The 15,791-nt window shown below is 42.1% G+C and overlaps 1 protein-coding gene across 1 annotated transcript in view; it reads left to right on the top strand.

Annotated features, from left to right (window-relative positions):
- The first annotated feature begins 6,497 nt into the window (after positions 1-6,497).
- Positions 6,498-15,791, top strand: part of LOC124775761 (sodium/hydrogen exchanger 9B2-like) — a 203,337-nt gene continuing 194,043 nt past the window's right edge. Inside the window, exons 1-2 of the mRNA XM_047250591.1 lie at positions 6,498-6,515; positions 6,582-6,927. Of these exons, the coding sequence (XP_047106547.1) occupies positions 6,498-6,515; positions 6,582-6,927 (364 nt within the window). The remainder of the gene's footprint in view (positions 6,516-6,581; positions 6,928-15,791) is intronic.

Genomic DNA, 15,791 nt, shown 5'->3' with positions numbered 1-15,791 from the left:
TCTTTTCTAAATCGTTTTGCAAATTTTTTTGATGTTCTGATGACCTTACTAGTTAACAAACGACAGCGTCATCTGCAAACAACCCAAGACGGCTACTCAGATTGTCTCTCAAATTGTTTATTGGGAGCAAATGCGTTAGTTCTCCGAGGAGAAACTCTTTCGTTGGTATGTTCTGCAGTACAATATTGCGCACTGGTTTGGCTCCGTAGCGCTCATGTGAAGAAGGTTGACGCTCATTGGAGTGCAGCTATGAGAACCATTAATGGTACAGTCAGATCTACACCTACATGCTGGCTGCCAATACTATCGAACATCTAGCCAGCTCATTTTCGTAGAAAAGGGTCTCTCTACAATCTTTGCCATCAAGTTTCTAAAAGTGAATCAATCCCTCTTCACGAAGATTTACTCTCGTTCTCTCGGAAACGCCTCAGATCCAGGAAAGCAGCAAAGGAAGGAGTTCAAATGCTCTCCACTGGGTTCAGCCGGGACTTTATATGGAAACGTGAGCGGCAAGCCTCGAAAACACGGAACCACGAACTTACTGTCAACCCAACTGTTGAAGTTTCAGCCCTTCATCATGTTAGTGACGTATGGGCCTAGCTTAACAGATTCCGGACTGGAGAAGATTTGAGGGAATACAACATGTTTTAGTGCTGAAGAACATACCAATGAAAGAGTTTCTCCACGGAGAACTAACGCATTTGCTCCCAATGTACAGGCTGCGAGATTCCTCACTGTTTACTCGAGTTTGTATCTTTTATCGCTGTGTTACAAAGGAGTTTGTGATGTGACGGCGTTGTGTCTAATGTGACACCATGGTATTTTGGCTTAACGTTGTATTTGACTAGGCCAAGAGAGCCAAACCGCAGGCTGATCTTGGGTTGGGCGAAGCTAGACGATTAGAGAGGTGAAAAAGACATGTTTACGTTTTACAAATGTTATGTCTAAGATACCATGATCCGAAGAGTTTAGTGAGGCTATTTGTTAGGGGTTTTTCACATTCAGAAATATCTTCACTCTGATATGACATTCGAAGGCCATCTGCACGTTGGGATTTCCGGTAGGTCAAGTTCAGCAGGTCTGCTGTGTAGAGACTGAATAACAACGGAGCAAGAACAGGACGATAAGGCAACCCATCACTGAGTACGCGCCATCTGCTTTTCTTTTAACTTTGGTGCACTTTAAACTGCCGATTGCTCAACATGTTGCGTAAGAGGGCATTGTTTTCAGAAAATTCAATATAAGACCCTTGCCGAAATCATACCACTAACAGTACGTATTACTGTGGTGATATTCAGACAATGAGCGATATTGCAAATGAGTGCCCTAACAGACGCTTCCCTGGTGGTATCGGGAGTCTATATGAAGAATCTGACGAGGCGATGCGCTGGACTGTTTCGAAACTTCTGTGTAGTCTGAGTCGTTGAATGTTTACATAGTGTAAATAGTGGCATATGCCTATTTTTTGGATAAATGTGTGTTGGATTTGTTGTTGTAATTGATGCACACGATAATAATAATAACAACAATAATAATTATTATTATTATAATAACGGGCACACAGACAATTAGATGTCACTGCCTCCGTATAAGGATTAGGAATTTTACTTTTAATGTTGTTGGTTTCGAGCACACTAACAATTTTTTTCGTTAACAGCGGGATCTTGTTTGATTCTGCTACATTTCATTGTTAGCATTTTGATAGAGCGGATCACTTTGATACAATGGATTTATGATAGAGAATGTAGTATGCCTTCCAGGTGCTCTGAGTGTGTTATTGAACGAGCATACAGGTGTAGAAATACACTTTTAGCGGAAATATTTCACTGGGGCTGGATTGACAACCACTTGTTCACAAGTGCAATTACGTGTATTAACTCACTAAAATTTTCTACAGCTTTATAGTATCTCACATTTCAGCGCTGTCCGTACGCGTTACATTTATGTAACAGCAGGCGTCGACAATCTGATATTCTTCCCCACAAATTGTGACTGTAAAAATAATAAGAAGGTGGTGCACAGCGGCGGTTGATAAATGTCATATAGAATGTGAGTAAACAGACTGAAGGGGAGGAATAACGCCAAATTATTTGGTTTGTAGAATAGTGAATTACTACCCGCTTCCTTAACCGAGGCACATTACTCACACCTGTGCGGTGGAGCTCTTATTCTGAAACTTTCTGTTCGAATGCTGAAGTGAAAGAAATATCACCATCAGGATCTGATCGGCAAGGGAGGAGATGCAGCGTGAAGTTATTGATCATTTTCGTGGATTCCATATCTTTACGCAGTTCACGTAGAGTGAGAACGTATGACAACATTGAAACTTCCTGGCAGATCAAAACTGCGTGCCAGACAAACACTCGAACTCGGGACCTTTGCTTTCGCAGCGAGTTGTTTTGCGTGGCACTATCACAGCACAGTCCTACACTAAAGTTTCAAGCACCTTCTTGCTTCCCACTGTTGAAGAGCAATTCGGGGATGGCGACTGCATCTTTAAACACGATCGAGCACCTATTCAAATGCACGACAGCAACATCCCTGTAATGGACTGGCCTGCACAGAATTTCTGACCTGAGTACTAAAAAACACCTTTGGGATGTTGTGGAAGGCCGACTTCGTGCAAGGCCTCGCCGACCGGCATCGATACCTCTCCTCAATTCAGCGCTCCGTGAAGAATGGACTGCCATTCCCCAAGAAACCTTCCAGCACCTGATTGAACGTATGCCTGTGAGAGTGGAAGCTGTCATCAAGACTAAGGGTGGGTCAACACCATATTGAATTCCAGCAACACCGATGGGGGGCGCCACGAACTTGTAAGTCAATTTCAGCCAGGTGACCGGATACTTTTGAGCACATAGTGTATCAGCACATTTACAAGCTGTATTACATAATAGGAACAGCGCGACCGTTACGGTCGCAGGTTCGAATCCTGCCTCGGGCATGGATGTGTGTGATGTCCATAGGTTAGTTAGGTTTAAGTAGTTCTAAGTTCTGGGGGACTGATGACCTCAGAAGTTAAGTCCCATAGTGCTCAGAGCCATGTGAACCATTTTATTACATAATAAAATAGTGGTTGATAGAATGCGTGTTATTAATATAGCCCATAAGGCTACGGCCGAGAGGCGGCGTGTGGTATGTTTGTCACATCTGAATAAAACTTATACACCGACACTGAATTAATAACAATATTAGTTTGTCTGGCGAGACTGGAGGTACTTAATTAAAATCTGTGGTCTGTCGACGTTAAGAGACGTTATAAACACGCTATTTGTAGTTTAACAGACGGATATCGTCAATGTTCATGACGTTGCTGTAGGCATGTCTTCGTCGCGGTTTGCTACCTCGTGCGATCATTGTTTTGGTGTTGCTCCGCGAGCCGATCAGTGATCTGCAGACGGCCGCAGATGGCCGCACAGGTTGCCGTACGTCTTGTAATTCACAAATATTTTATAATGTTTTTTAGTGTCTTTTAACATTGAGAAACCATAGAGTAAATATCTCTGGAGTGAGCATTCACATGCGCAGAACAGATTTTGTGTTGTCAACATACATTGTCGGCCTGGTCACGTGATCTCGGGACACCGTGTTTGTCCGTATAGCGCCCTGTTTATTTAGAATGTCACTACATCCCTAGTACAGACGGATTCTTTTCGTACGTGTCGTGGATTATTTATATATGTTGCGCAGACATTTTAACAGTATCCATTTTATACCGGGAATAAACCAGCTACGTAACTTTTAAGGGCAAGTGATATTACATTCTGCTTCTTTGCGATAGGTATCATAGTTCACATGCACTCGATTTTTGGTAGTTTTCGGTATGATACGGCACTTTATAGTATTACAGAGCCTGACGTACATTTTTGCAGTGATACTCCTGCAAAACGACTTGACAGTACGCTAGTACTTTTGCAAGAGTCCGAAAAACACCGAATTTGCCACACATTAGCGATTATATCCCTGCTAATTCGTCCTTTTTACTTGTATTTGTGAGTATTTATTTTCTCGTTTTTGCGACCTAAAGCACAATTTTTCTTACTGGTGGCACTTTGAGGTATTTATTTAACGCATTTTAAGTACTTTCTCCCAGTTTATTAAATAAATAGTAGACTGAGTAATCTATATACATAATCGACAAGTTACTGATAAATGCATGGAGGATAGTATTTACTGAAACAACTAACCTTTCACTTTCCTGTTCCACTAGCAAATTCACGAGAGGAAGCGATTGTTTGTAAGCTTTTGTACAAGTCGTGATATCTGTTTTATAGTCATAAAATAGTAGAAAAATAGGTCTACAGAATCAAGCCTTAATTATTAGGCGTCTCGAAATTTTTAAACATGTACAGTGTCTCTTACTAATATGATAACTATAATTAGAGCTACATGGTATGTACCCATGAAAAGTTACTATTCCTCCTTTCACATATTTTTCTTTGCATCCGTAGCAACAACAGTAATTCACCCTCGCTATTACACTATCAACAAGCGTTGAGACACAACAAAAACTCTTGATATTATAAACTTCAAACGCTGCAGAAAGCACACAAGCACAGTGAAGTCCCGAAAACACGTGACAATCCTGGTTTAATGTTGACAACATGCGCAGAACGCAATGCTCACTCCAGAGATATTTACTCTATGTGAGAAACCGAAGATTATTATTAAGTACCTCCATTCTCACCAAATAAATTATTATTATTACTAATTCAGTGTCGGATTATTCGTTTTATTCAAACATGACAAATGTACCAGCCGCCACATGTCGGCAGTAGCTTTGTGGGCTACATTAATAACGTGCATTCTACCAAACCATTATTGCATTGTATGAGGTAACACGTAAATTTACTGACACTTGGACAGGTTACTCTTGTAACCGATACATTCGGGTACGTTCTAGTGCATTTGATGTTTGATTTTTTAACTGTATCGTAATATTTTTATTTCGTAGAGTACTTGCTAATTAATTATTTTGCTGTTGTCTGCAGATCTGAGGATGTTTCATGTCGAATAGAAAATGGTTAGTTAAAGAAAAACGGGTATAATCAAGACGAATAATAAATTAGTTTGAAAATTATTGACTGCGGATTTGTTCTCTGCGGACATACGTCAGTTTTCCAGAAGAGCTTTATGGAATCTGACTTCTGCCGAAAATGTCTACTGACTTGCCACTTACTGCACTTCTGTTACGTTGAATAATTCTCCTCAGTCGTCGTTGATCCCGTTCTTGCAGGATCTTTATCCGGTCGCATCAATGTCGGAGATTTGATGTTTTACCGGATTCCTGATATGTAAAACTGGTACACCTGCCTAATATCGTGTAGGGCCCCCGCAAGCACGCAGAAGTGCCGCAAAACGACTTGGCATGGACTCGCCTAATGTCTGAAGTAGTGCTGGAGGGAACTGACAACATGAATCCTGCTGGGCTGTCTATAAATCCGTAAGAATACGAGAGGGTGCAGACCTCTTATGAACAGTACGTTGCAAGGTATCCCAGAAATGCTCAATACTGCTCATGTCTGGGGAGTCTGGTGGCCAGCGGAAGTGTTTAAACTCAGAAGACTGTTCCTCGAGCCACTCTGTAGCAATTACGGATGTGTGGGGGGTCGCGTTGTCCTGCTGGAATTGCCCAAGTCCGTCGGAATTCACAATGGACATGAATAGATGCAGGTGATCAGACAGAATGCTTGCGTACATGTCACAGTAGTGTCTAGAAATATCAGGGGTCCCATATCACTCCAACTGCGCACACCACACACCACTACAGAGCCTCTACCAGCTTGAACGGTCCCCTGCTGACATGCAGTGTCCATGGATTCATGAGGTTGATTCCATACCTGTTCACGTTCATCCGCTCGATACAATTTGATGCGAGACTGTTCGACCAGACAACATGTTTCCAGTCATCAACAGTACATTGTCGGTGTTGACGGGCGCAGGCGAGGCGTAAAGCTCTGTCTCGTGCAGTCATCAAGGGTACACTACTGGGCCTTCGGCCCCGACGACCCATGTCGACGACGTTTCGTTGAATGATTCGCACACTGACACTTGTTGATGGCCCAGCATTGAAATCTGCAGCAATCTTACGAAAGGGTTGCACTTCTGCCACGTTGAACGATTCTCTACAGTCGTCGTTGGTCCCGTACTTGCAGGATCTTTTACCCGACGCTTCGATGTCGGAGGTTTAATGTTTTACCGGATTCCTGATATTCACGGTACCCTCGTGAAATGGTCGTACGGGAAAATCTCCACTTCATCGCTATCTCGGAGATGCTTTGCCCATCGCACGTGCGCCGACTGTAACACCGCTCACTTAAGTCTTGATAGCCTGCCATTGCAGCAACACTAACCGATCTAACAACTGCGTCAGACACTTGTCTTACATAGCCGTTGCCGACCGCGGCGCCGTATTGTGCCTGTTTACACCTCTCTGCATTTGAATACGGATGTCTACACCAGTTTCTTTGGCGCTTCAGTGTATTTGTATGACGCGAATGCAGCAGCCATTGAGGGCGCGACTGATTTGACCGCTGGTTGTTGCAGATGGCGGCGACGCGGGCAGCGATTCCAACCAACAGCCGCCGGCCTCGCCGCCCGCGGGGTCCACGCTGCCGGTGCCGCCGGCGGCGAGAGACAGGTCGCCGTCCCCGGGAGGGACGGAGACCCGCCACCGGCGCGTCAGCATCGCCTCCGACCCCGTCGTGGCCAACGAGCACGACCCACCGCGCCTGCGCCGCATCAGCTCCGTCTCCGAGCCGCACGAGCGCCGCAAGTCCATCCTGCACAACCCGCTGACACCCCCTCCGCCCCCGCCGGGTTCGCCGCCGCCGCCCCCGCTCGACGGCTTCCCGCACCTCGGCCTCTACACGCACGGGCTACCCTCGCGTTCACCGCTGCCCTCGCCGCCGCCCATACACCGCGACGGTGAGTACGCAGCACTCTTGGGTTCTCTATAAATATTGTACAGGATGTATCAAAAACAATTATCCAATCTGGCACGTCTGCATCCAGTTTGGCATGTCTGTATTTCTGAAACTTTTAAACACATACAAAGAATTTTGTTTTGTGATGAACGGAAAACACAAAAAGTTGTTTTCATACCATTCCGTAGGTTTTCAATGTGCCCCCCTTGAGATGCACAGTGTATGTCAATGCGGTATTCAAATTATTCCCACACTGCAGCAAGCATGTCCTGAGTTACAGCTTCCACAGCTGCTGTTATGCGATGTCTCAGTTCATTCATTGTTGTTCTTAACGGAGGCACATCAACAGAGTCTTTTATAATTCCCACAAGAAATAATCACAAACAGTCAGGCCCGGTGATCTTGAAGAGCAGTAATGTAAAGCTGAATCATTTGGTCCAGTGTGACCGATCCATCGCTCAGTAATGCTTCGATTAAAAAATTCCAGCACTTCCAGATGCCAGGCTCGCGCTGCCCCATCCTGTTAGTAAATGAAGTCGTTTGAGTCAGTCTCCAACTGTGGGAAAAGAAAGTCCTGTAATAGTGTTCTCGACAAAGAATAATGGACCATGCACCTTCTCCCGTGAAACTGCACAAAACACATTCCATTTTGGAGAGTCACTCTCATGTTGTACAACTTCATGTGGTTGTATCGTACCCCATATTCTCACAATACGAGGTTTCACCTTTCACATTAAATGGATGTTGCCTCGTCGCTAAACAATAAGTGTGGAAGAAAACAGCCATCCTCCATTTTGCCAAGAACTAAATTGCATAAGTTGTTTGGCGCCGACACGAAGAGCTTGAAGTAGCTGAATTTTCTATGGTTTCATGTGTAAATGTCGACGCAACATGCGCCAGACGGACATCGGGGGCACGTTGAGCTGTCGAGCTACACAACGAACTGATTTCTGCAAACTCCTTGTGAAACTATGGTGGATGCGTTCGACTTCTGTGTCAGGCACTCGGGGACGGCCCGGCGATTTGCCTTTACACGAACAATCTGTTTCTCGCCAATTGTTCATGCCATCGTCTAATGCTCTGTAGGATCCTCACCAGCTATTATTGACCCGCACTGCGCAAAACGTAGAACACAAAACGCTTTCTATTGGCCCGACATAATTTTTACTAGAACAGAAGTGGGCGCACACTGCTGGTACCTAGCGAGAACCACGTAAAATTCGAGAGTTTGCTCTTTCCAACAGTACATTGTTCACGCATATATCTCAAGTAGCAAAACAGTTATGATTTTTTTAAAATCGAATGATTCTTTTCGATACACCCTGCATATATCGTTCACCATAAGAATAACCCTGATGTAAACATGAACAAACGCGAAGATTCGTCAGCAGCCGCAGCACACGTACACGGCTGTTGTTACGCTCTTGGAAGTAGGTCCTACTTGCGTATTATTTTTTTTAATGCATAACGTTGTGCTGTCTGTAGTAATGTTGTTTTACTTTGCTACCGGTTTCGGTTCTGAACCATCACCAACGGCAGCTGTTCAGCACATAAAAGTCGACAATGTGACAAAGCCAACAGAAAAAATGTTAAATCGATCAAAACATGAAAATTATCACAAATGTATCACATGTCAGACATGCTTTGAAGTAAGATATCACTGGAAACCATAATTGCCAAGATAACATAAAATCAAGAGTTGTAACAAGATAAAAACATGTTGGCACAATGACACAAGGACGACAAGTTATGTACGGCAATACAAGTCAAAGAACTTCAAAGTCAAAGATAACAGTCTTGACTGAATCCAAAGAAGTTGCCAGCAACCAATTAGGTGATAATCACATTACAGTACTAAAGCATAAATAGTTCTTCACTTGATTGAGATTACATAAAAGCACCAATAAAATAAAATATAAAATTCAAGTAAACAAGTTTGCTGAATGTAAGAATTACAATATTTTACAATCCATTTAACAAATACAAGCTACAGATCAATCGATGAAATTAAAATCAGTCAAGCGATCATACAAAAATACACATTAAATTAAATTAATATGAAGGAAATACAATTTTTAAGAGTGAAGAAAAATTTAAAAGGGCTTTAGAATATGTAGAATCAAACATATGAAATTTTATACATATGACACATTATAACGAAAAATTTTTATAAAGAAACTTAACTAAACTTTTACACATTGGTTAGAAAAATATGTCATGCAAATGAGTAGACAATCATAAAATGAAATTAAAATTCTATTTATCATATAGATATAAATAAATAAAAAGACATGGTATGAATCTACACAGTAACACAGTGGTTAACAAATATTTCATCAACATTGCTACATAGTCATCAGACACAATCAAAAAAGATCATTTAGCATACTGATAAATACTAACAAAGGAAGACAATACTGAATTATAAAATCAAAACACAGAGAAATGATCATATCATATGATTATATATATTTATTGACAAAACTAGGGATACAATGGGGAAAATAAGCTGTGGCTTTTAACACTGTCCTTAAACATATTATAAAAGTAATACAACTGTGAAAATAATAAAATATTATGGAAGTGTTTGTAGGAAGGGCATAAGGAAGAGGAATTAAATATATGATAAAACTTACAAAGTCATGATGTCAAAAATTGACACAGTCATAAAAAGTTACAAAAGGAAAGAAGTAAGGGACATATCCTACAAAGACATGGAACTTACAGAAACGTTCAAAACAGAGACCACAATAATTATACCCAGTCTAACATACATGATATTTCATATCAAAAATAAATAGAAATAGAACACAGATGCCAATACATAGAATTTGATCAGAGTTACCGACCAGAAAGCCAAAACCATTGATGACAATATCTACATTCAATCATGATGCTAACCATAAGCTGTTATATGGTTAGGAAAGATAAATTATAAGGAGAAGTGTTATTAATATTACATCAAATGTTCGTTATCTTTGTTATTATGTTTCAGTAAATGAATCTTTAAGATATTCTAATACATTAACAGCCATCAAATTTTTTCTTAATTATATTTTAGCTATAAGCTTTTATTTCAACAATCGTGGACAGTCGCAGTCTCTCTTTATTGTGCCCTGCTTATCGCGCTGTTAAAACAGTGCTTAGGTGAAAATGGCTGACGTTGCTTCCTATTCAGTAGTGAGACACGCTCATAGAAACATGTTGTTCGTAATGTTTTTCACAATTTTACAGGAAAAAAATCAGCATTGAACTTTTCTGAGGAAATGTACTTATTAAATTAAGAGCTACTAGAGTATAGGCTGCATTGTGGAGTCGTTAGCATTGAAGAAAGAGATGGGTTCAAACTTCATTTTCGTCGTTATTTATTTGGTTTGTTCAGATGTCTGTCTGCTTAGCTTAGTGGTAACATGCTTGCCTCCCATGCAGTGGACCTGGGTTCAATTCCCGGCCCGATTTTCTCCGCTCATGAACTGGGTGTTGTGTTGCCCTCATCGTCATTCCATCCTCATAATGGGCACGCAAGTCGCTCAATGTGGCAACGACTGTAATAAGACTTGCACTTTGCGGCCGAACCCGAATGGGACCTCCCGGCCAACAATGCCATATGATCATTTCATTTCATTTGGTTCAGATTATAATACCTACATCTTTTATGTGTCAAATTCATCAAATATATGCTAATTAAAACATATCTAATCATGTTAATGAAAAATGAACCTCTCCTAGTTTTAAATAAATAAAGCACGCAAAATTCCTGTTTTCATTAGGAAAATAAATTCTTTACTATTCATATTTTATAAAAAATTGTTACCAGGTTTGGTTAAATTAAGAAAACATGACAATCAAATTTTTATAACAAAAATGAAAAATCAAATATTTTCATTGGATTATGCCCATTGATGTGGTCTCTCACGAGCCAGAGTGATAAGTGTTGCGGAAACATAGACAACAATAATTTTTGCAGCATTGAGCACACCATAAAATGCTGCATTTCTACATTTGCCACTGTACAATTACAATATGAACCCAACACAACTGATCTGGAGAAAAGTTAAGGAATTTGCGGGGAGAAATAAAAATACATTTAAATTGTCAGATGCAGTCCCGCACGAAGCATTGTCTCGCGTCACTGTCGAACGCTGGAGGGATACAAAATGGCATGTGCCGTAGATGAAAAGCAGAAAATGGGTTGCTTGTATGGCTTCAAGGATTCTGTTGTCGATTGAGTCATTATCAATGTAGCAGATGACAGTTTCAGTACTGAAACGTATTTCGCGGATTTGGAGATGAAAGAAACTGAGAGATTACCAGGCGACTGACAGTAACTAATACCTTCAATGTCTTCAGTATTGAACTATACCGTGAAATCCCTGCAATAAGCTTTTGCGTCACACATTTCTAGTGCAGAACAATTACCTCAAATTTTAGTTACAAAATTTTGTACTCTTGTTTGTAATTACAACGCTATGTTAGCTACGAACAAGAGCATGATATGCTTTCCGTCTCCTCTGCTAAAAAGGGGCGGTATTGCTGGTGTTTTGCTGAATATTATGTCATTCTGTTTAAAAATTAAATTACATTCGAAGCTATATTGTTTCTTTCTCGTTACTTTTTACGTCATAGGTGCAACTGCTAACGTCACTGCAGATTAGTTAGACCAGCTGAGTAGCCAGTACGGTCCAAATTAAATGGGCCGGTAAAGCTGTTGTCCTGTATTATCGCTCAGTCGACATAAGGTATCATTAGCCGGCCGCTGTGACCGAGCGGTTCTAGGCACTTCAGTCCGGAACCGCACTGTTGCTACGGTCGCAGGTTCGAATCCTGCCTCGGGCATGGATCTGTGATGTCCTTAGGATAGTTAGGCTTAAGTAGTTCTAAGTTCTGGGGGACTGATGACCTCATATGTTAAGTCCCATATTGCTCAGAGCCATTTGAATCATTTGAATGTATCATTATTACCGTAATTGGTTCCACTCGAGAGAGCTTCCGCTCCTCGTGAAACGAAATCCGGTGAGATCCCACCAAACGCGGAATAATACATTGTGTAATGTTGATATCTAGTTTTTTCTTATGATGAACACAGGACAGGCCTGCCAACACTTGAATTGCCGAAACTGGGCAAAGACGTCGAAAATACTGAAAATTTGGGCTAAATCGGATTATTTTCCCGGACACATATAGTTTGTGTACGATAACTTGGTCGACAACGCGGCACATCTGGGCGGCTCGGCGCACGAGATAGATTGTTGGCGGCTTCTCATTGTTCTCAACAAAGAAGTATGGAAAGTATGGGTATTAGGGGTATAAGAGCAGATATGTCTATTGATGACTGATGAAATTGTACTGAACAACGTTACATTAGGGTTTACCTCATTTGAGACTAACATTTATATCTAATACGAGCAGTATGTTTTTATGTTGGTTAGTACCTCCAAGTGTGTGTGTGTGGGGGGGGGGGTCAGAGTAAGTCATTAAAGTTTATTTTCCTCTGGGCAGCAGGTCCGGTATCGAAATGCAGACGCAGGGACGCAAAATGGATAGCCTATACTGACAGGCGTAGTGCACTTCATGGTGCAGTTACGACCGTGTAGAAAAAGTCAGGTATTAAATTATGTGAGGTCTGTAAGACTCAGAGAAAGAACAACTCAACACACTGAGGTGAGTACTTATTGGGCCATCAATTATCACAGTATCTGTACCTATACCCCTATACCCTGTACATATAGGAGATTGTCTAAGAGTCATCACCACTGGTTTTTTAATAAAATATGAACAAACCTAATCACGCGCCAGTCCCCATTCAGTGAATTTTAATTAAGATCTGTTAAAATCTATATTTCCAATAAATCTAATTTCTCCAGAAACAGTGAAAGGTCCCGATTGACCCTGGACAGTTGTACAAACAAAATTTAAAAAATAAAAAAAGGCCGCTTTTGTACACCTGCAAAATTAGGACAAATCTGGGTAAACCTGGATGTATGATACTACTATCTACAACCTAGAGTCACGTGGTCTACACCACGAGTTTATCCTTGTATAGACTGTATCATGAAAGAAGAGCCCTGACATTGAAAATGGGTATTGAGGTATCTTGGACGAAGTGACCTTCTCGATGCCAACCAGCCTTGAAAGCCATGGACCAAACCATTCAGGTAAATGTAGTATTTATTGATTTCTAAAAAGCTTCGAGTTAATACCACACTTGCGCTTATTATCATATGACTATCAAACGAAATCCGTGACTAGATTGAGGATGCAGCATGTTATCTTAAATGGAGAGTTATCGACAGATGTGGAAGTATCTGCAGGCGTGACCTACCGATGAGCACAACCGAATGAAAACAGTCGGTTTTTGGAAAACAATCGACTCATTCGGTTGTCGTTTTACGTATTATATGTATGCATCTGTTCTTTCGGATATGTGCGAAAGAGCAAACACCACGCATTCATATAACTGATTCTAGTAGATTGGCAATGAATCCACCTTCTTCAGTGCAGATGAGCTATTACGTCCGACCTCCGCAGGAAACTCAGGTTCGCGAACATGGAGGAAATGGACACCAACTGCGGACAGATGGCGCTCAGTGAGAGTGTGGGTCGGCCATGAGACGTGCCGAGGTATCACGCGTAGTTGCGATGAACACTGCATCCCGGATGGCGCAGTGGGTAACACACCTGCCTGGTAAGGAGGAGATCCTGCGTTCGAGTTCCGGTCTGGCACAAATTTACACTCGTCGCTGCTGATTCCGCGGTTCCGGTCTGGCACACATTTACACTCGTCGCTGCTGATTCCGCGTACCATTCCAATGCAGCTGACATAGGTAATGCTCTCTCTTTCATTTCCTTTCTCGCCCTCAACCATCAATTTACATATAACGGAAAGTAGTTTTACGTATCGGTTGTCTATCCATTCCTTGTTTCGAGTGAACCGAGTCTGTGAGAGGAACTGAATCGAAACAGTCGACGCATTCCGGCGTATTCAGTTTGAACAGAAACATTCGATCGTTTTGCAGGCGCATCATCAAACATAGTTTGATGATGTAATGTTTTGATTTGTGTCTGTTTTATGGGCATAGCTCAACATCACTTTTTAGTCTGCAATCTTCTGAGCTCTTACAGACCCTGTATCTAACATAGCATTTCATTTTAGGGATACAAGTGCTCTAAAAGATGGAAAACGGCTGTCACAGAATATTATGAAACTTTGGTGTTTTTACCAACATGAATTATAAAATCATATAATACTCGAGAAAATCTAGATACTGCAAACATCTTTATGCCCCAGAATGAGATTTTCACTCTGCAGCGGAGTGTGCGCTAATATGAAACTTCCTCACAGATTAAAACTGTGTGCTGGACCGAGACTCGAACTCGGGGCCTTTGCCTTTCGCGGGCAAGTGCTGTACCATCTGAGCTACTCAAGCACAACTCCTGAGCAGGAGAGCTTCTGTAAAGTTTGGAAGGCAGGGGACGAGGTACTGGCAGAAGTAAATCTGTGAGGGCGCGTGCTTGGGTAGCTCAGATGGTAGAGCACTTGCCCGCGAAAGGCAAAGGTCCCGAGTTCGAGTCTCGGTCCGGCACACAGTTTTAATCTGCCAGGAAGTTTCATCTTTATGCCCCATTTATGAGGTTTATTATTCATGTATTGTCTATAACCAAATCTTCGTTTGAAAGGAATGATGATTTCATCAACAGGTGTATATTCTTCAGGTTTAGTTTTCAAGAAATTTTCTCTGAGGTCATCAACAGGGTTTAAAGTTAAACTTTTTAATCATATGCAGAGGCATCTCTGCATAACACATTGACGTTGTCATTGACATAAAAACGTGGTCTGAGCTTATGATATGGTTCCTTGGCACATTATCAGTAACAATAGGAAAGCAAGTACTCATTACTCAAAACGTTCTATAGCTTAGCATCTTCACTATGGCATAGTAAATGTGTATACTAATCAACTGTTCAATTCAAAGAGCTTAGTATTAATACCGGTACAGCTTTTTAACTGAGTACAGATTTGTATGTTGCGAAAAATTTTCACAAAATACTAGGTTTTGACAATTTATTTCCTACATACTCTTCATTTACTATGTGTTGAATGTAAGCAATCCCCGTTTTACAGACAACCATAATCACAAAACTGGTTGAAGTACATTATAGGTGTTAAATTATTGCATGGTGGAGGAGAAAACTGCTGCATATTACAGACAGAGTCCACAAGTTCGGTATCACGATATCTCCATCTTGGTGTGAAGTGTAATTCATCATTCCTTGTATCTACACTCCTGGAAATGGAAAAAAGAACACATTGACACCGGTGTGTCAGACCCACCATACTTGCTCCGGACACTGCGGGAGGGCTGTACAAGCAATGATCACACGCACGGCACAGCGGACACACCAGGAACCGCGGTGTTGGCCGTCGAATGGCGCTAGCTGCGCAGCATTTGTGCACCGCCGCCGTCAGTGTCAGCCAGTTTGCCGTGGCATACGGAGCTCCATCGCAGTCTTTAACACTGGTAACATGCCGCGACAGCGTGGACGTGAACCGTATGTGCAGTTGACGGACTTTGAGCGAGGGCGTATAGTGGGCATGCGGGAGGCCGGGTGGACGTACCGCCGAATTGCTCAACACGTGGGGCGTGAGGTCTCCACAGTACATCGATGTTGTCGCCAGTGGTCGGCGGAAGGTGCACGTGCCCGTCGACCTGGGACCGGACCGCAGCGACGCACGGATGCACGCCAAGACCGTAGGATCCTACGCAGTGCCGTAGGGGACCGCACCGCCACTTCCCAGCAAATTAGGGACACTGTTGCTCCTGGGGTATCGGCGAGGACCATTCGCAACCGTCTCCATGAAGCTGG

The sequence above is a fragment of the Schistocerca piceifrons genome, chromosome 2, assembly GCF_021461385.2.
Source record: "Schistocerca piceifrons isolate TAMUIC-IGC-003096 chromosome 2, iqSchPice1.1, whole genome shotgun sequence".
Lineage (NCBI taxonomy): Eukaryota > Metazoa > Arthropoda > Insecta > Orthoptera > Acrididae > Schistocerca > Schistocerca piceifrons.
The sequence above is the reverse complement of the archived record's forward strand: the minus strand, read 5'-3'. Positions and strand labels throughout refer to the sequence as shown.